The sequence below is a fragment of the Coregonus lavaretus genome (assembly GCF_964263955.1).
Source record: "Coregonus lavaretus genome assembly, chromosome: 8".
In the NCBI taxonomy this organism is placed as follows: Eukaryota; Metazoa; Chordata; class Actinopteri; order Salmoniformes; family Salmonidae; genus Coregonus; species Coregonus lavaretus.
In genome coordinates, this window is record NC_139995.1 from 31,054,643 (window position 1) to 31,077,254 (window position 22,612).

General features: G+C 44.6%; 2 protein-coding genes across 3 annotated transcripts; one reads left to right on the forward strand and one right to left on the reverse strand.

The window, feature by feature from the left end:
* Window positions 1-1,137: 1,137 nt before the first annotated feature.
* On the forward strand, window positions 1,138-2,992 carry LOC311133754 (musculoskeletal embryonic nuclear protein 1-like). The gene is made up of 3 exons (XM_084167306.1): window positions 1,138-1,451; window positions 1,630-1,759; window positions 2,798-2,992. The coding sequence occupies exons 1-3, from the start codon at window positions 1,443-1,445 to the stop codon at window positions 2,893-2,895; spliced, it is 237 nt and encodes a 78-aa protein (XP_084023432.1). The 5' UTR covers window positions 1,138-1,442; the 3' UTR covers window positions 2,896-2,992.
* Window positions 2,993-3,808: 816 nt separating this feature from the next.
* Window positions 3,809-22,515, reverse strand: LOC311133891 (ruvB-like 1). 2 transcript variants are annotated; one of them, XR_014613645.1, is made up of 12 exons: window positions 22,224-22,515; window positions 21,953-22,039; window positions 21,656-21,788; window positions 18,945-19,096; window positions 18,770-18,859; window positions 17,639-17,788; window positions 17,467-17,530; window positions 17,056-17,254; window positions 16,320-16,936; window positions 16,072-16,174; window positions 15,847-15,938; window positions 3,809-4,296 (listed from the first exon to the last, which is right to left on the reverse strand). XR_014613645.1 is itself a non-coding variant. In XM_084167496.1 (11 exons), exons 1-11 carry the CDS (start codon window positions 22,362-22,364, stop codon window positions 4,137-4,139), a joined length of 1,371 nt encoding a protein of 456 aa, XP_084023622.1. In that variant the 5' UTR covers window positions 22,365-22,515; the 3' UTR covers window positions 3,809-4,136. The 2 variants fall into 2 exon arrangements, 1 of the variants encoding a protein (XP_084023622.1); XM_084167496.1 differs by lacking the exon at window positions 16,320-16,936.
* Window positions 22,516-22,612: the final 97 nt, after the last annotated feature.

The following is a 22,612-nucleotide window of genomic DNA, read 5'->3' on the forward strand; positions in this document are numbered from 1 at the left end:
CTTGATTCTTTTTTTAATGTAATGTTTTTGAGGATAATATGATACACTAATGCTATATCTAAAAAACGAACGGTACTGAAGGCAAAACTGAAGTTTTGTTAAATGTAATATTACATTTTTGTTAGTACTGTATATGGTTCAGGTTGGTTTTGTTGAAAAGAAATGTTGTGCCATGTTTGAGACATTCTCTGTTATTTATGTTAAATATCTGTTTTCACATTCCACATCCGATTGGTTTGATGGTCAATGAAAGTCTTCGTGTTTCTATTCTCGTTCACATTATCAATTACACTTGATTTTACATTCCTGTTGCTCATGTTGAAAGTAAGTGTTGGTCGTTAAAGTAAACTAAAGGGGATTCTCATGAAACAATCAAAAATGTAAATGGTTATTATTGGTTTGTGGATGTTTCCAATGTGAATATGTTTCCAGAATGATCGTTAATTAAAGTTATTGCTTTTAATACTCATAAGATGATAAACTGTGATTTTATCTTATATTTCCCGTATTGTGTAATTTGTTTAATCCCAGGAAGCTATCTTCACTGAATGATCTCATTCATATTTAGTGAAGTTAGGGTCCATCTTTGAAAACCATTGCCTAGCAGCACTGAGAATGATAACATTAGTATATTGTATTGGCTCTCAAATGGCCAGAGGGAGATGTAAGGTGGAAACAACCTCCTGTTGCTCCAGCTGTTCTCTCCATGATTCACAGTGTTAATTAAAGGTCCTACTAGGTTTTATATGGGACTTCTGTCACCGCCCCCCCCCCCCCCCCCCCCCCCCCCCCATTCTGAAGAGGGACAGAAGGGAAGGGAAGAACACCTACCTCTGTTGCCATGTAAGTCATTTCTCTGCCAATGTTATTTCTTTGCCCATTGAATGATTGAGATATGGACACATACATGGTTAAGTGTTGCTCTATGTTTGACTGTATTGGTTCTCTTCCTTCCATTGATGAGTGTAAGGGTGAGATTGGTTCCTTAGGTTGTTATTGTTGACGACAGAAAGATGTCTTGAACTCATTTCCATTTTGGCCTAGTGACAGGAGAAAAGGAGGAGGGCCATGAGAGAATGTTGTCATAGTGGAGGAGGAGTTGAGTTTTAGACTTTGATTTGTGAGCTTTTATTAGTCCTTGAGGAGTTGCTTTAAAAGAAGGCCAGATCGTTCCAACAGTAGAGCAGATCACGTCATTCACTCCCTAATGATACACTCCACCCTGAGAACAAACAGAACCAGGGAATGTGAGAGAGAAGAAAGAAGGGAGGAGTCCAGTGACCCACTGAGTCATCATCTACTGGGTCTGCGAACAGAGTTATAGCCCACTGGAGAGTTACAGGGTGTGTGTGTGTTGGGCTGGACTGTAGAGAGGGAGCAGTCATTCTGACCACAACAGCCTTTATCCAGGAGGATCATCCACTACTTCACAGTCAGTCACCATGTCTCAGGTAAGACTACAGTGCTGGACTAGGGAGGGACATGTAGAGTTATGACATGATCTCACCAAAGAGCTCACTGAAACTTGCCTAGAAAGTTTCTGCCTAGGAAACCTACTGGAGAACTCTATATGGGATTTTTTTTCCCCTCTTTTTCGGCTTTCCATTTCTTCCATCTCTTCTTCTCCAGCCTGAAGACGGGGAGGAGGGACAGCTGAAGCGTCCTGAGGTGAGCGAGGAGGATCTGATCGGAGCGAAGGATAAGCTGATCTCCAAAGGAGAGCTGAAGGGCAAGACCATAGAAGTGATGGAGGAGTGTGGTGAGCAGAGTGCCGCTTTTATTGGCATGACAATGGGATTAGGGCAGCATTTCCCAAACTCGGTGCACAGCTGATAAAAATTATCAAAGCTTGATGATTAGCTGATTATTTTAATCAGTTGTGTAGTGCTAGGGCAAAAAAACAAAATATGCACCCTTTGGGGTCCTGAGGACAGAGTTTGGGAAACCCTGGGTTAGGGGGTTAAGAATATTGGGCAGGAGTATGTAGTTAAAAAACCTCTGAAATCTGTTTGTCGTTTTTGTCGCTGATTTAAAGCGGCAATCAACAGTTGAAACTATAACAAAATATACTCCCCGCCCGTTTCGGTAAAAAGGCTGAGGGATGGGGCTGGAGAAATGTAACCAATCTCAAATTCATATACAGAGCTATGGATGCGAGGACTGGCTATCAAAATTATAGTTTGAACCATGTTGAGGCTAAATAGTGTTTGTTTACATTTATTTGTTTACAAACATTTGAATAGGACAAACTTATATTATGGGTTATTATGGGATACGACAGTTTAATTAAGCTTGTGAGGCATTTATAAGTTATATTCTTCAAGAATCAATGGGTACATATTAATTAATAAGTTCAAGAATGGATGTAGCAACTGCTGATTGCCCCTTTAAGATTGGAAACACAAGTGTACATATAGAGAACCTGAGCTGCATTTAGACAGGTAGCTCAATTCTGATATTTCTTCCACTAATTGTTCTTTTGACCAATCAGATCTGATCTGTCAAAATACCAATTAGTGAAAAAAAAGATCAGAATTGGGCTGCCTGTCTAAACACAGCCAGTGTTATAGAACAAAAGAGGGAGTTAGAGAGTAGAGGGGGCGTTCCTTACCGTGATGAAGTTTCCACTCCATATACAGCACAGTTGAGGATGGTCAAGACAAGAGGGAGACTCACTGAACTGTCAAACACAGTGACCCTCTCCCTGCGGCATAAACTATGGATGTTTAGACATATCTACTGTATTACGTAGCTCTTCCACTTCAGAGTGATGGATGGATCTGTGTTGTGTTCACAGAGCGTGCGGGTAAAGTCGCCCCGTCTGTGTTCAGTGGAGTGCGTTCAGGGAGAGAGACCGCCTTCAACAAGCCCCAGGCTCGACAAATCAAGAAGTAGCAGAGGCAGCAAAGCCACTTCTTATACTCCAGCCTGGTCCATATTGAAAACCACACTGGTGTGACTAAATGTGCCTTTTATTAAAATCTTGAACCCTCATTCTGTCAGGAGTCTGATTGTCAAGAAAGGAGTTTAAGTGGGCATTAACTGGACCTCAGTTGAGTAGGCTGTATTGGTTCTGTGTGAATATATTTGAGCTGTTCAGCTATACACCTTTGGTGCTCATTTAGAAGTGGATGTTCTCATCATTATGCTAAGAAGCATCTCTTTGCCATTTCCAGTCCTTTACTGTATCAGTTAGCTCTAGCTAGTGCAGTCCAGTTAGTCTAACTATTCCAGCCTTTACTGTATCAGTTAGCTCTAGCTAGTGCAGTCCAGTTAGTCTAACTATTCCAGTCCTTTACTGTATCAGTTAGCTCTAGCTAGTGCAGTCCAGTTAGTCTAACTATTCCAGTCCTTTACTGTATCAGTTAGCTCTAGCTAGTGCAGTCCAGTTAGTCTAACTATTCCAGCCTTTACTGTATCAGTTAGCTCTAGCTAGTGCAGTCCAGTTAGTCTAACTATTCCAGTCCTTTACTGTATCAGTTAGCTCTAGCTAGTGCAGTCCAGTTAGTCTAACTATTCCAGTCCTTTACTGTATCAGTTAGCTCTAGCTAGTGCAGTCCAGTTAGTCTAACTATTCCAGCCTTTACTGTATCAGTTAGCTCTAGCTAGTGCAGTCCAGTTAGTCTAACTATTCCAGCCTTTACTGTATCAGTTAGCTCTAGCTAGTGCAGTCCAGTTAGTCTAACTATTCCAGTCCTTTACTGTATCAGTTAGCTCTAGCTAGTGCAGTCCAGTTAGTCTAACTATTCCAGCCGTGTCTATTTGTGTATCTGATAGAATAAGTCCGCAAGCAACAATGACAAACATCTAATTTTCTGTTTTCCTTTTTATTGAACAAAATCACATTTTATTAACAACAAGCAAAGAACCGTAAAACATTTTTTTGATCAGAACATACACTACTACAGTCGATGAGGCACAGATGTGGCAGCTTGAGGGGGTCTCTGAACAAAAGGATGAGACGGCTGGAAAGAGGGATAAAATAAAGAAGAGCAGGATGAACTTTACATGAAGGAGAACGGGGAGAGAAAAAGAGACTGCCAGGGTGATGACTTTACAAACATGAGACGCTAGCCTTAAGGAAGAAAGTGAGGATGGAGGGAGGTAGAGAAGGGTGGAGGAGGGGTGTTAGTTCTTTATTTCATGAATTTGTGCTGCTGGTCCTGGAGGATCTTAGCGGAGGACTTGGCATCGTAGAAGAGTTCGTTGATCTCTTCCACCTGCTCCCGCTCTACTCCCTCCTTCCCCTGGACTCTGCCTAACAGACTGGCTGGAGTCAGCAACTGCGCCGCATACCTGACAGAGGAGAGCGGTGGGTGAGTCAATACACACACTAGAGCAGGGGTCTCTCCAACCTTTTCTAGCATGAGAGCTACTTTAAAATTATGAAAGATGTCACGAGCTACTCCATTTTTTCCCTAGCATTCAAATAGGCACTCTTTATTTTCCTAATTCCGTTTTCTCAGTTTAATTTTTCCTGGTTTGGGATTTTTGGGGGGGATTTTCACTCAAAATTACAATTATTCATAGAGAAACAATGAAATTGGATTTTTGGAATCCATGTCAATGCTTAAATCACATCAGAATACACATTTTGAGGGCTGAAAATTGCTCATTTTGCAAGAGAAGAATGTGCTGGTCTAGTGATGTCTTTGCTGCTGCATATGTCATGACAGTTTGCAAAACAAAAGTCCAGCCGATTGATACAAATAATCATGATATACACTGAGTATACAAAACATTAAGAACACCTGCTCTTTCCCTGACAGACTGACCAGGTGAATCCAGGGGAAAGCTATGATCCCTTATTGATGTCACTTGTTCAATCCACTTCAGTGTAGATGAAGGGGAGGAGAAAGATTAAAGAGGATGTTTAAGCCTTGAGACATGGATTGTGTATGTGTGCCATTCAGAGGGTGAATGGGCAAGACAAAAAACATAAGTGCCTTTGAACGAGGTATGGTAGTAGGTGCCTGGCGCACCAGTTTGTGTCAAGAACTGCAACTCTGCTGGGTTTTTCATGCTCAACAGTTTCCTGTGTGTATCTTGAATAGTCCAGATAAAAGACAGATAAAACAGGATGCACTCTCACAGCTTGATGGTGGATAGATTATACACTGCTCAAAAAAATAAAGGGAACAATTAAACAACACAATGTAACTTCAAGTCAATCACACTTCTGTGAAATCAAACTGTCCACTTAGGAAGCAACACTGATTGACAATAAATGTCACATGCTGTTGTGCAAATGGAATAGACAACAGGTGGAAATTATAGGCAATTAGCAAGACACCCCCAATAAAGGACTCGTTTTGCAGGTGGTGACCACCGACCACTTCTCAGTTCCTATGCTTCCTGGCTGATGTTTTGGTCACTTTTGAATGCTGGCGGTGCTTTCACTCTAGTGGTAGCATGAGACGGAGTCTACAACCCACACAAGTGGCTCAGGTAGTGCAGCTCATCCAGGATGGCACATCAATGCGAGCTGTGGCAAGAAGGTTTGCTATCTGTCAGCGTAGTGTCCAGAGCATGGAGGCGCTACCAGGAGACAGGCCAGTACATCAGGAGACGTGGAGGAGGCCGTAGGAGGGCAACAACCCAGAAGCAGGACCGCTACCTCCGCCTTTGTGCAAGGAGGAGCACTGCCAGAGCCCTGCAAAATGACCTCCAGCAGGCCACAAATGTGCATGTGTCTGCTCAAACGGTCAGAAACAGACTCCATGAGGGTGGTATGAGGGCCCGACGTCCACAGGTGGGGGTTGTGCTTACAGCCCAACACCGTGCAGGACGTTTGGCATTTGCCAGAGAACACCAAGATTGGCAAATTCGCCACTGGCGCCCTGTGCTCTTCACAGATGAAAGCAGGTTCACACTGAGCACATGTGACAGAGTCTGGAGACGCCGCGGAGAACGTTCTGCTGCCTGCAACATCCTCCAGCATGACCAATTTGGCGGTGGGTCAGTCATGGTGTGGGGTGGCATTTCATTCAGCCCTCCATGTGCTCGCCAGAGGTAGCCTGACTGCCATTAGGTACCGAGATGAGATCCTCAGACCCCTTGTGAGACCATATGCTGGTGCGGTTGGCCCTGGGTTCCTCCTAATGCAAGACAATGCTAGACCTCATGTGGCTGGAGTGTGTCAGCAGTTCCTGCAAGAGGAAGGCATTGATGCTATGGACTGGCCCGCCCGTTCCCCAGACCTGAATCCAATTGAGCATATCTGGGACATCATGTCTCGCTCCATCCACCAACGCCACGTTGCACCACAGACTGTCCAGGAGTTGGCGGATGCTTTAGTCCAGGTCTGGGAGGAGATCCCTCAGGAGACCATCCGCCACCTCATCAGGAGCATGCCCAGGCGTTGTAGGGAGGTCATACAGGCACGTGGCGGCCACACACACTACTGAGCCTCATTTTGACTTGTTTTAAGGACATTACATCAAAGTTGGATCAGCCTGTAGTGTGGTTTTCCACTTTAATTTTGAGGGTGACTCCAAATCCAGACATCCATGGGTTGATAAATTTGATTTCCATTGATACTTTGTGTGATTTTGTTGTCAGCACATTCAACTATGTAAAGAAAAAAATATTTAATAAGATTATTTCATTCATTCAGATCTAGGATGTGTTATTTTAGTGTTCCCTTTATTTTTTTGAGCAGTGTATAAGGCTACTATATGGTGAGTCAAGAGCAAAATAATCCACATGATTTAGGCTACATCACTGACAATCTGAAATGGTCCACCCACACAGACAGTGTGGTGAAGGCGCAACAGCGCCTCTTCAACCTCAGGAGGCTGAAGAAATTCTGCTTGGCCCCTAAGACCCTCAAACTTTTATAGATAGATGCATCATTGAGAGCATCCTGTCAGGCTGTATCACCACCTGATACGGCAACTGCACCGTCCGCAACCGCAGGGCTCTCCAGAGGGTGGTGCGGTCTGCCCAAAGCATCACCGGTGGCACACTGCCTGCCCTCTAGGACATCTACAGCACCCGATGTCACAGGAAGGCCAAGAAGAGGACCTCAGCCACCATGGCCTGTCCACACCTGTACTGACCTCCAGAAGGTGAGATCAGTACAGGTGCATCAAAGCTGGGACAGAAAGACTGAAAAACAGCTTCTATCTCCAGGCCATCAGACTGTTAAATAGTCACCACTAGCCAGCCTCCGCCCAGTACCCTGCCCTGAACCTTAGTCACTGTTACTAGCCAGCTGTCACCCGGTTACTCAACCCTGCACCTTAGAGGCTGCTGCCCTATGTACATAACATGGAACACTGGTCACGTTAATAATGTTTACATACTGTTTTACCCATTTCATATGTATATACTGTATTCTAGTCAAGGCCATCCTACTTAACTATTGCTGTACATATACTATTCTATCCACGTATTCTTCAGATATACTATATATATTCTATCAATGTCTATACATCCCATCATACATATATTTATACGCCGGACTCTGACATTGCTTGTCCTAACATTTCTATATTTCTTAATTATATTATTTTACTTTTTAGATTTGTGTGTATTGTTAGATATTACTGCACTGTTGGAGCTAAGAACACAAGCATTACGCTACACCTGCAATAACATCTGCTAAATATGTGTACGTGACCAATAAAATTAGATATGACATTGTTGCATGCTAAATGTTTCTGATCAGTGATGGATGAGTATAAATGAGCTACCACCTCCACTTGCCCAGCCAGAGATCAATTAACCAAATATACAGATGGAGATTCAGTGAAACAAAATCACATTGATCGATTATCAGACATGTCACAGGCATTTGGTAAGAAGGACAGGCTACTACAGTTGAAGTCGGAAGTTTACATACACCTTAGCCAAATACATTTAAATTCCGTTTTTCACAATTCCTGACATTTAATCCTAGTAAAAATTCCCTGTCTTAGGTCAGTTAGGATCACCACTTTATTTTACATTTACGTCATTTAGCAGACGCTCTTATCCAGAGCGACTTACAGTTAGTGCATACATTATTCTTATTTGTTTTATTTTATTTGTATTTTTAAATTTTAATTTTTTTCATACTGGCCCCCCGTGGGAATCGAACCCACAACCCTGGCGTTGCAAACGCCATGCTCTACCAACTGAGCTACCTCCCTGCCGGCCATTCCCTCCCCTACCCTGGACGACGCTGGGCCAATTGTGCGCCGCCCCATTGGTCTCCCGGTTGCGGCCGGCTACAGCAGAGCCTGGATTCGAACCAGGATCTCTAGTGGCACAGCTAGCCTTAGACCACTGCGCCACTCGGGAGACAGAATACACATGTTTTACGAATGTGAAATGTCAGAATAATAGTATAGAGAATGATTTATTTCAGCTTTTATTTCTTTCATCACATTCCCAGTGGGTCAGAAGTTTACATACAGTCAATTAGTATTTGGTAGCATTGCCTTTAAATTGGTTAACTTGGGTCAAACATGTTGGGTAGCCTTCCACAAGCTTCCCACAATACGTTGGGTGAATTTTGGCCCATTCCTCCTGACAGAGATGGTGTAACTGAGTCAGGTTTGTAGGCCTCCTTGCACGCACATGCTTTTTCAGTTCTGCCCACACATTTTCTATAGGATTGAGGTCAGGGCTTTGTGATGGCCACTCCAATACCTTGACTTTGTTGTCCTTAAGCCATTTTGCCACAACTTTGGAAGTATCCTTGGGGTCATTGTCCACTTGAAAGACCCATTTGCGACCAAGCTTTAACTTCCTGACTGATGTCTTGAGATGTTGCTTCAATATATCCACATAATTTTCCTTCCTCATGATGCCATCTATTTTGTGAAGTGCACCAGACCCTCCTGCAGCAAAGCACCCCCACAGCATGATGCTGCCACCCCCGTGCTTCACGGTTGGGATGGTGTTCTTCGGCTTGCAAGTACCCCCTTTTTCCTTCAAACATAAAGATGTGTGTCACGTGACTTCCGTCTCGCTTCCGCATTGTCTCCGTGCTGCTCTGCTGTTTGTTGCTACTTGGCTACCTGCCAAACTATTCACGTTTTACTTTTAATAAACGTTTAATCAATCTCTGTGTTCAACAAATTTACCAACTTTTTAGTTTTGTCCTCACTCATCTTTTTTCGTTAAACTTTTTCACCCCGGACGTTTATCCCGAGACAGAAGAGTCATTTTCCTGTGCGTTTTAGCTGCCAACTTTACGTTATTTTCCTTTTTTCCATCGCAACTTTTTTCCCTTATTCAACTTTTTCACTCCGGACGCTTTATCTGGACATGGTTCATCAACATCTTCAACAGCCGAAGCTAAGTAGTAACATTAACATGATGTCTTCTAATTGCAGTCGCTGTACTCATAATATACAGGAGAACGATCGCCTTACGGCGAGAATAGCTGTGCTACAAGCCCAGCTTCAGACGCAATCGTTAGGCAAGGGTAATATCAGTGTAGGAAAGAATGAAACAGCGTCTGTGCCACCAGTAAGTACAGACAGTAACGTCAGTATAAATCCCCCCGCACAGTCCCCGCAGCCGGACAACTTTCTCATGGCTTCTGGAGGGAAATACTGTTGGAATGCTCAACCGGTGTCGCTCATTCAGCCGACAGAAACCTTCAACCGGTTTTCCCCATTATGTAGCGAGTCGGAGTCTGAGTCTGAGTCTTCTCTAGTCTCTACTCCTCCCGTTACGGGGTCTGAGACTCCGAAGGCTCCCACCATTAGCTCTGACAAATTGAAAACCCTAGTCATTGGCGACTCCATTACCCGCAGTATTAGACTTAAAACGAATCACCCAGCGATCATACACTGTTTACCAGGGGGCAGGGCTACCGACGTTAAGGCTAATCTAAAGATGGTGCTGGCTAAAGCTAAAACTGGCGAGTGTAGAGAGTATAGAGATATTGTTATCCACGTCGGCACCAACGATGTTAGGATGAAACAGTCAGAGGTCACCAAGTGCAACATAGCTTCAGCGTGTAAATCAGCTAGAAAGATGTGTCGGCATCGAGTAATTGTCTCTGGCCCCCTCCCAGTTAGGGGAAGTGACGAGCTCTACAGCAGAGTCTCAGCACTCAATCGCTGGTTGAAAACTGTTTTCTGCCCCTCCCAAAAGATAACATTTGTGGATAATTGGCCCTCTTTCTGGGACTCACCCACAAACAGGACCAAGCCTGACCTGCTGAGGAGTGACGGACTCCATCCTAGCCGGAGGGGTGCTCTCCTCTTATCTACCAACATAGATAGGGCTCTAACTCCTCTAGCCCCACAGTGAAATAGGGTGCAGGCCAGGCAGCAGGCTGTTAGCCAACCTGCCAGCTTAGTGGAGTCTGCCAATAGCATAGTCAGTGTAGTCAGCTCAGCCATACCCATTGAGACTGTGTCTGTGCCTCGACCTAGGTTGGGCAAAACTAAACATGGCGGTGTTCACCCTAGCAATCTTATTAGGATAAAGACCTCCTCCATTCCTGCCATTATTGAAAGAGATCGTGATACCTCACATCTCAAAATAGGGTTACTTAATGTTAGATCCCTCACTTCAAAGGCAGTCATAGTCAATGAACTAATCACTGATCATAATCTTGATGTGATTGGCCTGACTGAAACATGGCTTAAGCCTGATGAATTTGCTGTGTTAAATGAGGCCTCACCTCCTGGTTACACTAGTGACCATATTCCCCGTGCATCCCGCAAAGGCGGAGGTGTTGCTAACATTTACGATAGCAAATTTCAATTTACAAAAAAAAAAATGGCGTTTTCATCTTTTGAGCTTCTAGTCATGAAATCTATGCAGCCTACTCAATCACTTTTTATAGCTACTGTTTACAGGCCTCCTGGGCCATATACAGCGTTCCTCTCTGAGTTTCCTGAATTCCTATCAGACCTTGTAGTCATAGCAGATCATATTCTAATTTTTGGTGATTTTAATATTCACATGGAGAAGTCCACAGACCCACTCCAAAAGTCTTTCGGAGCCATTATCGACTCAGTGGGTTTTGTCCAACATGTCTCTGGACCTACTCACTGCCACAGTCATACTCTGGACCTAGTTTTGTCCCATGGAATAAATGTTGTAGATCTTAATGTTTTTCCACAAAATCCTGGACTATCGGACCACCATTTTATTACGTTTGCAATCGCAACAAATAATCTGCTCAGACCCCAACCAAGGAGCATCAAAAGTCGTGCTATAAATTCTCAGACAACACAAAAATTCATTGATGCCCTTCCAGACTCCTTCTGCCTACCCAAGGACGTCAGAGGACAAAAATCAGTTAACCACTTAACTGAGGAACTCAATTTAACCTTGCGCAATACCCTAGATGCAGTTGCACCCCTAAAAACGAAAAACATTTGTCATAAGAAACTAGCTCCCTGGTATACAGAAAATACCCGAGCTTTGAAGCAAGCTTCCAGGAAATTGGAACGGAAATGGCGCCACACCAAACTGGAAGTCTTCCGACTAGCTTGGAAAGACAGTACCGTGCAGTACCGAAGAGCCCTCACTGCTGCTCGATCATCCTACTTTTCCAAATTAATCGAGGAAAATAAGAACAATCCAAAATTTATTTTTGATACTGTTGCAAAGCTAACTAAAAAGCAGCATTCCCCAAGAGAGGATGGTTTTCACTTCAGCAGTGATAAATTCATGAACTTCTTTGAGGAAAAGATCATGACCATTAGAAAGCAAATTACGGACTCCTCTTTGAATCTGCGTATTCCTCCAGGGCTTAGCTGGCCTGGATCTGCACAGCTCTGCGAGGGCCTGGGATCGGGAGAGACACTTAAGTGTTTTAGTACTATATCTCTTGACACAATGATGAAAATAATCATGGCCTCTAAACCTTCAAGCTGCATACTGGATCCTATTCCTACTAAACTGCTGAAGGAGCTGCTTCCTGTGCTTGGCCCTCCTATGTTGAACATAATAAACAGCTCTCTATCCACCGGATGTGTACCAAACTCACTAAAAGTGGCAGTGATAAAGCCTCTCTTGAAAAAGCCAAACCTTGACCCGGAAAATATAAAAAACTATCGGCCTATATCGAATCTTCCATTCCTCTCAAAAATTTTAGAAAAAGCTGTTGCGCAGCAACTCACTGCCTTTCTGAAGACAAACAATGTATACGAAATGCTTCAGTCTGGTTTTAGACCCCATCATAGCACTGAGACTGCACTTGTGAAGGTGGTAAATGACCTTTTAATGGCGTCAGACCGAGGCTCTGCATCTGTCCTCGTGCTACTAGACCTTAGTGCTGCCTTTGACACCATCGATCACCACATTCTTTTGGAGCGACTGGAAACCCAAATTGGTCTACACGGACAAGTTCTGGCCTGGTTTAGATCCTACCTGTCGGAAAGATATCAGTTTGTCTCTGTGAATGGTCTGTCCTCCGACAAATCAACTGTACATTTCGGTGTTCCTCAAGGTTCCGTTTTAGGACCACTATTGTTTTCACTATATATTTTACCTCTTGGGGATGTTATTCGAAAACATAATGTTAACTTTCACTGCTATGCGGATGACACACAGCTGTACATTTCAATGAAGCATGGTGAAGCCCCAAAATTGCCCTCGCTAGAAGCCTGTGTTTCAGACATAAGGAAGTGGATGGCTGAAAACTTTTTACTTTTAAACTCGGACAAAACAGAGATGCTTGTTCTAGGTCCCAAGAAACAAAGAGATCTTCTGTTAAATCTGACAATTCATCTTGATGGTTGTAAAGTCGTCTCAAATAAAACTGTGAAGGACCTAGGCGTTACTCTTGACCCTGATCTCTCTTTTGACGAACATATCAAGACTGTTTCAAGGACAGCTTTTTTCCATCTACGTAACATTGCAAAAATCAGAAATTTTCTGTCCAAAAATGATGCAGAAAAATTAATCCATGCATTTGTTACTTCTAGGTTAGACTACTGCAATGCTCTATTTTCCGGCTACCCGGATAAAGCACTAAATAAACTTCAGTTAGTGCTAAATACGGCTGCTAGAATCCTGACTAGAACCAAGAAATGTGATCATATTACTCCAGTGCTAGCTTCCCTACACTGGCTTCCTGTTAAGGCAAGGGCTGATTTCAAGGTTTTACTGTTAACCTATAAAGCGTTACATGGGCTTGCTCCTACCTATCTTTCCGAGTTGGTCCTGCCGTACATACCAATACGTACGCTACGGTCACAAGACGCAGGCCTCCTAATTGTCCCTAGAATTTCTAAGCAAACAGCGGGAGGCAGGGCTTTCTCCTATAGATCTCCATTTTTATGGAACAGTCTGCCTACCCATGTGAGAGACGCAGACTCGGTCTCAACCTTTAAGTCTTTACTGAAGACTTATCTCTTCAGTAGGTCATATGATTGAGTGTAGTCTGGCCCAGGAGTGTGAAGGTGAACGGAAAGGCTGGAGCAACGAACAGCCCTTGCTGTCTCTGCCAGGCCGGTTCCCCTCTCCACTGGGGTTCTCTGCCTCTAACCCTGTTGCAGGGGCTGAGTCACTGGCTTGCTGGTGCTCTTTCATGCCGTCCCTGGGAGGGGTGCGTCACTTGAGTGGGTTGAGTTACTGACGTGATCTTCCTGTCTGGGTTGGCGCCCCCCCCTTGGTTTGTGCTGTGGTGGAGACCTCTGTGGGCTATACTCGGCCTTGTCTCAGGATTGTAAGTTGGTGGTTGGGGATATCCCTCTAGTGGTGCGGGGGCTGTGCTTTGGCGGAGTGGGTGGGGTTATATCCTTCCTGTTTGGCCCTGTCCGGGGGTTTCTTCGGATGGGGCCACAGTGTCTCCGGACCGCTCCTGTCTCAGCCTCCAGTATTTATGCTGCAGTAGTTTATGTGTCGGGGGGCTGGGGTTAGTTGGTTATACCTGGAGTACTTCTCCTGTCTTATCCAGTGTCCTGTGTGAATTTAAGTATGCTCTCTCTAATTCTCTCGTTCTCTCTTTCTCTCTGAGAACCTGAGCCCTAGGACCATACGTCAGGACTACCGGGCATGATGACACCTTGCTGTCCCCAGTCCGCCTGGCCTTGCTGCTATTCCAGTTTCAACTGTTCTGCCTGCGGCTACGAAACCCCTACCTGTCCCAGACCTGCTGTTTTCAACTCTAAATGATCGGCTATGAAAAGCCAACTGAGAGACCTGAGCCCTAGGACCATACGTCGGGACTACCGGCCGTGGTGACTCCTTGCTGTCCCCAGTCCGCCTGGCCTTGCTGCTATTCCAGTTTAAACTGTTCTGCCTGCGGTTATGGAACCCCTACCTGTCACAGACCTGCTGTTTTAAACTCTAATGATCGGCTATGAAAAGCCAACTGAGATTTATTCCTGATTATTATTTGACCATGCTTGTCACTTATGAACATTTTTGAACATCTTGGCATGGTTCTGTTATAATCTCCACCCGGCACAGCCAGAAGAGGACTGGCCACCCCTCATAGCCTGGTTCCTCTCTAGGTTTCTTCCTAGGTTTTGCCTTTCTAGGGAGTTTTTCCTAGCCACCGTGCTTCTACACCTGCATTACTAGCTGTTTGGGGTTTTAGGCTGGGTTTCTGTACAGCACTTCGAGATATTAGCTGATGTAAGAAGGGCTATATAAAATAAAATTGATTGATTGATTGATGGTCATTATGGCCAAACAGTTCTATTTTTGTTTCATCATACCAGAGGACATTTCTCCAAAAAGTAAGATCTTTGTCCCCATGTGCAGTTGCAAACCGTAGTCTGGCTTTTTTATGACGGTTTTGGAAACGTGGCTTCTTCCTTGCTGAGCGGCCTTTCAAGTTATGTCGATATAGGACTCGTTTTACTGTGGATATAGATACTTTTGTACCTGTTTCCTCCAGCATCTTCACAAGGTCCTTTGCTGTTCTTCTGGGATTGATTTGCACTTTTCGCACCAAAGTACGTTCATCTCTAGGAGACAGAACGCGTCTCCTTCCTGAGCGGTATGACGGATGCGTGGTCCCATGGTGTTTATACTTGCGTACCATTGTTTGTACAGATGAATGTGGTACCTTCAGGCGTTTGGAAATTGCTCCCAAGGATGAACCAGACTTGTGGAGGTCTACAATTGTTTTCTGAGGTCTTGGCTGATTTCTTTTGATTTACCCATGATGTCAAGCAAAGAGGCACTGCGTGTGAAGGTAGGCCTTGAAATACATCCACAGGTACACCTCCAATTGACTCAAATGTTGTAAATTAGCCTAGCAGAAGCTTCTAAAGCCATGACATCATTTTCTGGAATTTTCCAAGCTGTTTAAAAGGCACAGTCAACTTAGTGTACGTAAATTTCTGACCCACTGGAATTGTGATACAGTGAATTATAAGTGAAATAATCTCTGTAAACAATTGTTGGAAAAATTTCTTGTGTCATGCACAAAGTAGATGTCCTAACCGACTTGCCAAAACTATAGTATGTTAACAAGAAATTTGTGGAGTTGTTGAAAAACGAGTTTTAATGACTCCAACCTAAGTGTATGTAAACTTCCGACTTCAACTGTACATGAGTGAAGAGCAAAGTCCACTTATTAAAGGAAAACTCCACCCAAAAACTATATTTTGTTGTTTGTTTCATTAGTCCATTGTTGACATAGTCTCAAACTGTTTTGCTTGTCAGCAATCAAGTTTACGATACTGTATGTAACTTTCAAAATACAGAAATCATCCCCATATGATGCATACGGGGATGATTTCTGTATTTTGAAAGTTACATATCTTGAAAACTTGATTGCTGACAAGCAAAACAGTATTTTCTGAATTATTTGGCGAGCTACTCATAGGTGGGCTGCGAGCTACTGGTAGCTAGTGATCTACCTGTTGGAGACCCCTGCACTAGAGACAATGGAGTGTGTGCACAGAGTAACCGACTGGTGAGTGTTACCGGAGTGTGGTCTTGGTTCCGATCTCTCCCAGGTGACTGAGTGCCTCCTCACTGATGTTGATCCCCTCAGTCTGAGCACGAATCTTAATGATCTACAGAGAACACACACGCTCTCAGCATCACGCCACAGTGACCACATACTTAATATATTAACATACCATCACTCACACACACACTTCATATGTAGGAATGCCATCTCAGATGTGATAACACACACACACACACCTGCTTCATCTCCTGTGGTGTGTAGAGCATGGTGCGGATGATCATGACTCTGTCCAGCAGGTCCAGAGGAATGCCATGGGGAGAGCTGATGTCCTCTGTCCCCCTGATAACCAACCAACCACACAACAGAAAGGCTAGTAAACAGAGTAATAGGTTGCTATAACCATTAAAATGTTTCAAATCAAATTTTATTGGCCACATGCGCCGAATACAACAGGTGCAGACATTACAGTGAAATGCTTACTTACAGCCCTTAACCAACAGTGCATTTATAAAAAAAAAAAAAAAAAAAAGTAAAATAAAACAACAAAAAAGTGTTGAAAAAATAAAACACGTAAAGTAAAATAACAGTAGGGAGGCTATATATACACGGGGGTACCGGTGCAGAGTCAATGAGCGGGGGCACCGGCTAGTTGAGGTAGTTGAAGTAATATGTACATGTGGGTAGAGTTATAGTGACTATGCATAAATAATTAAACAGAGTAGCAGCAGCGTAAAAATATGGGGTGGGGGGTGGGGGGGCAGTGCAAATAGTCCGGGTAGCCATGATTAGCTGTTCAGGAGTCTTATGGCTTGGGGGTAGAAGCTGTTGAGAAGTCTTTTGGACCTAGACTTGGCACTCCGGTACCGCTTGCCGTGCGGTAGCAGAGAGAACAGTCTATGACTAGGGTGGCTGGAGTCTTTGACAATTTTGAGGGCCTTCCTCTGACACCGCCTGGTATAGAGGTCCTGGATGGCAGGAAGCTTGGCCCCAGTGATGTACTGGGCCGTACGCACTACCCTCTGTAGTGCCTTGCGGTCGGAGGCCAAGCAGTTGCCATACCAGGCGGTGATGCAACCAGTCAGGATGCTCTCGATGGTGCAGCTGTAGAGTGTGCAACTTTATTTATTTTTATAGCTTCCAAAACAGACAGTCACAGTAACTCACATTCAAACTGACTGGGAGAGGCAATCCCCTGCATGCACATTAGCACACCCACCCACCTAATGAGGCAGTTGCCCCTATTGGAGGCGAACACTACGATGGGTGCGATGGTGCTCTCCAGGGCTCGGTGGAGGTAGGTGAAACACTCGATGTCCAGCATGTGCACCTCGTCCACAAACAGCACCCCGGGGACCAGCTCAGCCACACCCTGGTCAATGTAGCGGTTTACTACCTTGTTGATCTCAGCTCGCAGCTTGTCTAATGGACAGCAGGAAGGGCCAATGAAGAGCCAGGGATCAGGCAAGGGAGCCAATCAAAAGGCAAGGACAGAGCAGAAAGGGTGGGGTTCTTTTGAGTGATGTTTATTGGGGGGAGGGGTTGGGATTTTGAAAGTACAACCTGCTATTACTCCAAGGATATAACTAGGGTTGTGGGTTTTAAAATGTTAGGCTACATGCTTCAGGTCTTACCTGTGATCTCTGTCTTCTTGGGCTTCATCAGTTGTCCCATCATAGACAGGATATCTTGACCTCCCTGCGAGGAGAGTAACCTCACTGCATATATATTTTCTAAGTGTATATCTACAGTGCAGTCTCATATTCACTTGAATCAGGGTCTAGGGGAGACTGTGTGTGTGTGTACCTGTGGTCTAGCGTTGGCAATATCCAGGTCATGTAGTGTGACGTCTTGGATGATCTCTTTCTTCTTGTGGACGTCCCCCTTAGGCAGCGGCACGTACTCCTCAGCCTCCAGGTCAAACTCTGTGGCAAATGTGTCACACCGACCTTGTCTCTGACCACACCCCACACAGACACATGGAAGGAACGGTTCAACACAGAACACAGGCATCAAATATTAACCCAATCCCATCAGAGGTGGTCAGGTGGCTGAAACTAGGCCAATCCCATCAGAGGTGGTCAGGTGGCTGAAACTAGGCCAATCACTTCATAGGGGAACAAAAAGAAGGGATGGGAGGAGGAGGGAGAGCAGGTGTATGACTCCATGCCAACTCAAGGAGGGCATGAAAGAGGTGGGGGGATGAAAGAGTAAGAGTCAGGGAGGGTCCTCCGGGGGCTGTCAACAGCATCAAATATAAGGACCATCCCTCCCTCCCTCACCTGCCCACCTACACCCTCGGCCCCCCCAGCCCACCTACACCCTCGGCCTCCCCAGCCCACCTGCCCCCCCAGCCCACCTACACCCTCGGCCCCCCCAGCCCACCTACACCCTCGGCCCCCCCAGCCCACCTGCCCCCCCAGCCCACCTACACCCTCGGCCCCCCCAGCCCACCTGCCCCCCCAGCCCACCTGCACCCTCGGCCCACCTGCACCCTCGGCCCACCTACACCCTCAGCCCCCCCAGCCCACCTACACCCTCGGCCCACCTGCACTGATTTAAAGAAGCCGTCAACACGCGTCAAACTAAGCCATGAGGCCCTTCCACCAGAACAGAGGGAGCGGAGGAGAGATGGAGAGATAGGGGGAATAAAATCTGGGGGCAATGAAGAGATGTAGGAATGCCTACAGTAGAGAGATGAAACTGGGCCAGGAGGAAGGCGCACTGTGTTCTTTTAGTGTCGTTTTTTTTGTTGTGTATTCTTAGTTTGTGTACTTGTTTGTTAGTTTATCTACTTACTACTTTGTATAGTATGTGTACAATTACTTTGGACTTAAATGTTTGAGCCATTGCAAATGTGTAATTTGTGTATGGGAGCCTTTTCAAAGCGAGTGTTTGTATAGAAGTGTACTGTAATAAGTGGAAGTGTACTGATACTTTGACGGCGCCACTGTTTGCTTCAATGTAGATGACATCTCCCACTTCCACACGCTCCTTCTGCAGGCTCTCATAAATACTGGGGTCCAGCTAAACAAACAACACAGAGACACAGACAGTGAGACACATGGGCAACTCCTATATGGACTGGTCTAGCCTCTGACTCGTGCCTGACCTTGAGCTGCTTGGTGCCCTTGCCGGTCTTCAGTCCGATGATGACGTGACTGATGGTCTTCCCGTAACCACCCATGGGGTTCTCCGTCTCACAGGGGGTCAGCTCTGTAACCTCCCCCTCATACACCTCCTTGGTCTCCTTAATACGCAGCCCTGGAGGAGGGAGAACAGGGTCAGGGTCACACACACTGAATGAACTATGTAAAGCCTTTATTCTCTTGAATCAATAAAACCGCCACATCCTTTGGTCTACCTGGCGGATAATTTATTGGAGAATGTGAGACAGTGTGTGTGTGAGTGTGTGTACAGTGCATGGTCCTCTCTCGTGTAATGTGATCACACTGTAGCCCTTGTTCCTCCTGCATACAGCCTCTCGGTGTGTGAGTGGCGGGGGGGCTGGGAGTGAGAGACACACTTCTGAGGGAGAGGCCGTCTGTCAGAGTGCTCTTATCAGGGGGGTGTCGACAGGCTCAGAATGTACCACGCCCTTTTCCTCCATCGTAATGCTTGTGTGTTCTGTCCTGGGGAGGGGTGAGGGTGCGGACCACCACTCCGCTCTCAACCCACGCTCCATTTCCTTCTCTGTGACAGGTAATGTCAACACTCCAACAAACCCCTTCCCCCAATCCCTCTCCAAGGCCTTCCTCCCCAGTGTCAACAGCCACACTGATACCCTCCCCTTGTCCTGCTTCTCAGCCCAGTAGGAGGAGTGTGGAGGAGAACACCTGGTTCTGGAGTCTATTCTGATGGTGGTGCAGCAGGTGAATGAAGGGTGCAGCTTTATCTGGTCTCCAATTGACCCAAGCTTATGAGCGTGTGTTAGTGCTGAGCGATCAACCACATTTTTTTGTTTGTCTGTTTTTTAAACAACTAATTGACCGACGTCGGTTCAATTATTTTAATTCCATTTTGTTTTTGTTTTTCTGTGGGCTCATTGCGCAGTTTCTCGAGATAAATCAGATCAAGCCCAAACTGTGCGATGTAGTAGGGAATTGTAATTTCCAACAGGCCAATATTCTACATATACTGAACAAAAATATAAACGCAACATGTAAAGTCCCATGTGTCATGAGCTGAAATAAAAGATCCCAGAGATGTTCCATATGCACAAAAAGCTTATTTATCTCAAATGTTGTGCAGAAATTTGTTTACATCCCTGTTAGTGAGCATTTCTCCTTTGCCAAAATAATCCATCCACCTGATAGGTGTGACATATCGAGAAGCTGATTAAACAGCATGATCGTTACACAGGTGTACCTTGTGCTGGGGACAATAAAAAGCCACTCTAAAATGTGCAGTTTTGTCACACAACACAATGCCACAGATGTCTCAAGTTTTGAGGGAGCGTGCAATTGGCATGCTGACTGCAGGAATGTCCACCAGAGCTTTGTCAGATAATTGTATGTTTATTTCTCTACCATAAACCGCCTCCAACGTCGTTTTAGAGAATTTGGCAGTACGTCCAACCAGACTAAATACCACAGACCACGTGTAACCACGCCAGCCCAGGACCTCCACATCCGGCTTCTTCACCTGCGGGATTTCACCCGGACAGCTGATGAAACTGAAGAGTATTTATGTCTGTAATAAAGCCCATTTGTGGGGAAAAACTCATTCTGATTGGCTGGGCCCCTGCCCAGTCATGTGAAATCCATAGATTAGGGCCTAATTTATTTATTTCAAGTGACTGATTTCCTTATATGAACTATAACTCAGTAAAATCTTGAAATTGTTGTATGTTGCATTTATATTTTGTTCAGTATAGTTTCACACATTAAACGTGGTAATTAACTACAATGACCATAATCCATTGCGCGTCTACTTGTCTGGTCTGTGTTTCTTTTACGCCTGCTACGTAAAAGAGAGAAGAATGCATAACCGAGAGGGCTAGAGAGCAGTTACTTCGAGGTATCTCTGCCTCAAAATACATGATCTAAGTCATTGTTAGTTGGTATTCTGCAGTAATTAAAGTATGGCTTACTTACTTTGATTAACTACTAAAATAGTGACTTTGTCAGACAGCAGCTCTATAGAGATTATATGATGACTTGGAATTAAATAATAAAGTCATCAAATAAAACAAACGTAATAATAATATTTTATTAAAGTAATGTGAATAAATGATGGTTAATAAGTGATTAGCAGTAATGGGCAGTCACTACCATCATGGGACTTTTATTAATTGTTTTATTCTGTGTTGTTACAGCATTTAACCCATATAATGAATTTAAAGGTGCAATATGCAGAAATCGCAACGCCATTTCCTGGTTGCTAAAATTATAATAGCCCGCCTTTATGTGACAAAACAAGCAATGTATAGTGTAGAGAATCATCGTACCATCTAAACCGCTGTGAAATGTATTTTCAATAACCAACAATGTTGTATTTTCAGTAAAAGTAAGACACAAAAACAAAACTTAAGAACGGGAAGCATAGAAATAGCGCACATAGAATAGATCTACCGCTTCTTAGACTTGCTTTCAATGAGAATGATAGGACTATAACACATTACTATGTGCATTTAGTCGGGTCGCCCAAAAGGTGACATATTGCAGCTTTAAAATAAAAAAATAAAAATTGAAAACGAAATCAAAAACCGGGATAAGTTTTTTTATAATCTAACCAAAACTACCTCAAAAAGCACAACTCGCTCAGCACTAGTGTGTGTGTGATCCATTCCCAGTGGCCCTGTGTTTGTGTGTGGCCCCTCACCTATGGCCCTCCTGAAGTTCTCCATCAGCACTTCTGTTTTCTTGATCTCAGAAGAGTAGACCTCACTGCCCACCATGGGGCAGAAGGGCACCTTGTTGCCGAGCTCCTGTGCCATAGCCAAAGCCAGGGCGGTCTGCAGGGGGGAAAGAGATGGAGCAAAGTAGGGTTGGTCAAAGTCTCTCAAGTCTTGTATTCTTTCTACTACTGTGGAGGCCAGGAGACACAGTAAGCATATCAGACATTTCACAATTAAGACTTCGGTGTATCATTTAAGTACTGCAGTAACATTTTGTCTACCTTTCCTGTACCGGGGGGTCCAGCAAGTAAAACTGCCCTTCCCGACATCTTCTTTGAGCGGATCAGTTCCACAATAATACCACAAGCCTGTTGACAGATTATTATTATTATTTTTAAAGAACATACCAAGCCCAGTTGGTAGTTGTTTTATTGAAAATGAGAAATATAATAATAAAGAATAAATCAAAGAAAAATGCCCTTCAAAGTAACGTGATTTCTTAAAAACAGTGGCTAAAAGTTAGCTTGGCATATAGCTTGCTGGTTTTCCTACCTCTCTTGCGGTCTCCTGTCCGACAAGACCTGACGCATTTTGCTTTGCGTTCCCGGCCTCGTCCAGCCCGAGTCCTTTCACATGGCTGTGAGACGCGATGCGCTGGGTTTTCGTGGTACTTTTGACTTCCTCGATCTTCATGGCTGTGTTTTTTTATGAACGTCTTATAAGAAAGCAATAAAAGCAAACAAAAATGCCCCCTTGATCGTTATTTATTCACCTTTAGAAAAGGCGCAGTAACTCAAAACACACAGAAGCGATCTGTTTCAATGTGGGTTACCAAGGAAGTACCACCCGAAAGTTAAATGTTTTTGCTCTAAGAGGTACACTATTGGACAATTATGATCTTCTGTTATAAAGCGATTGGATAGAAGCACTGTCAATCTCAC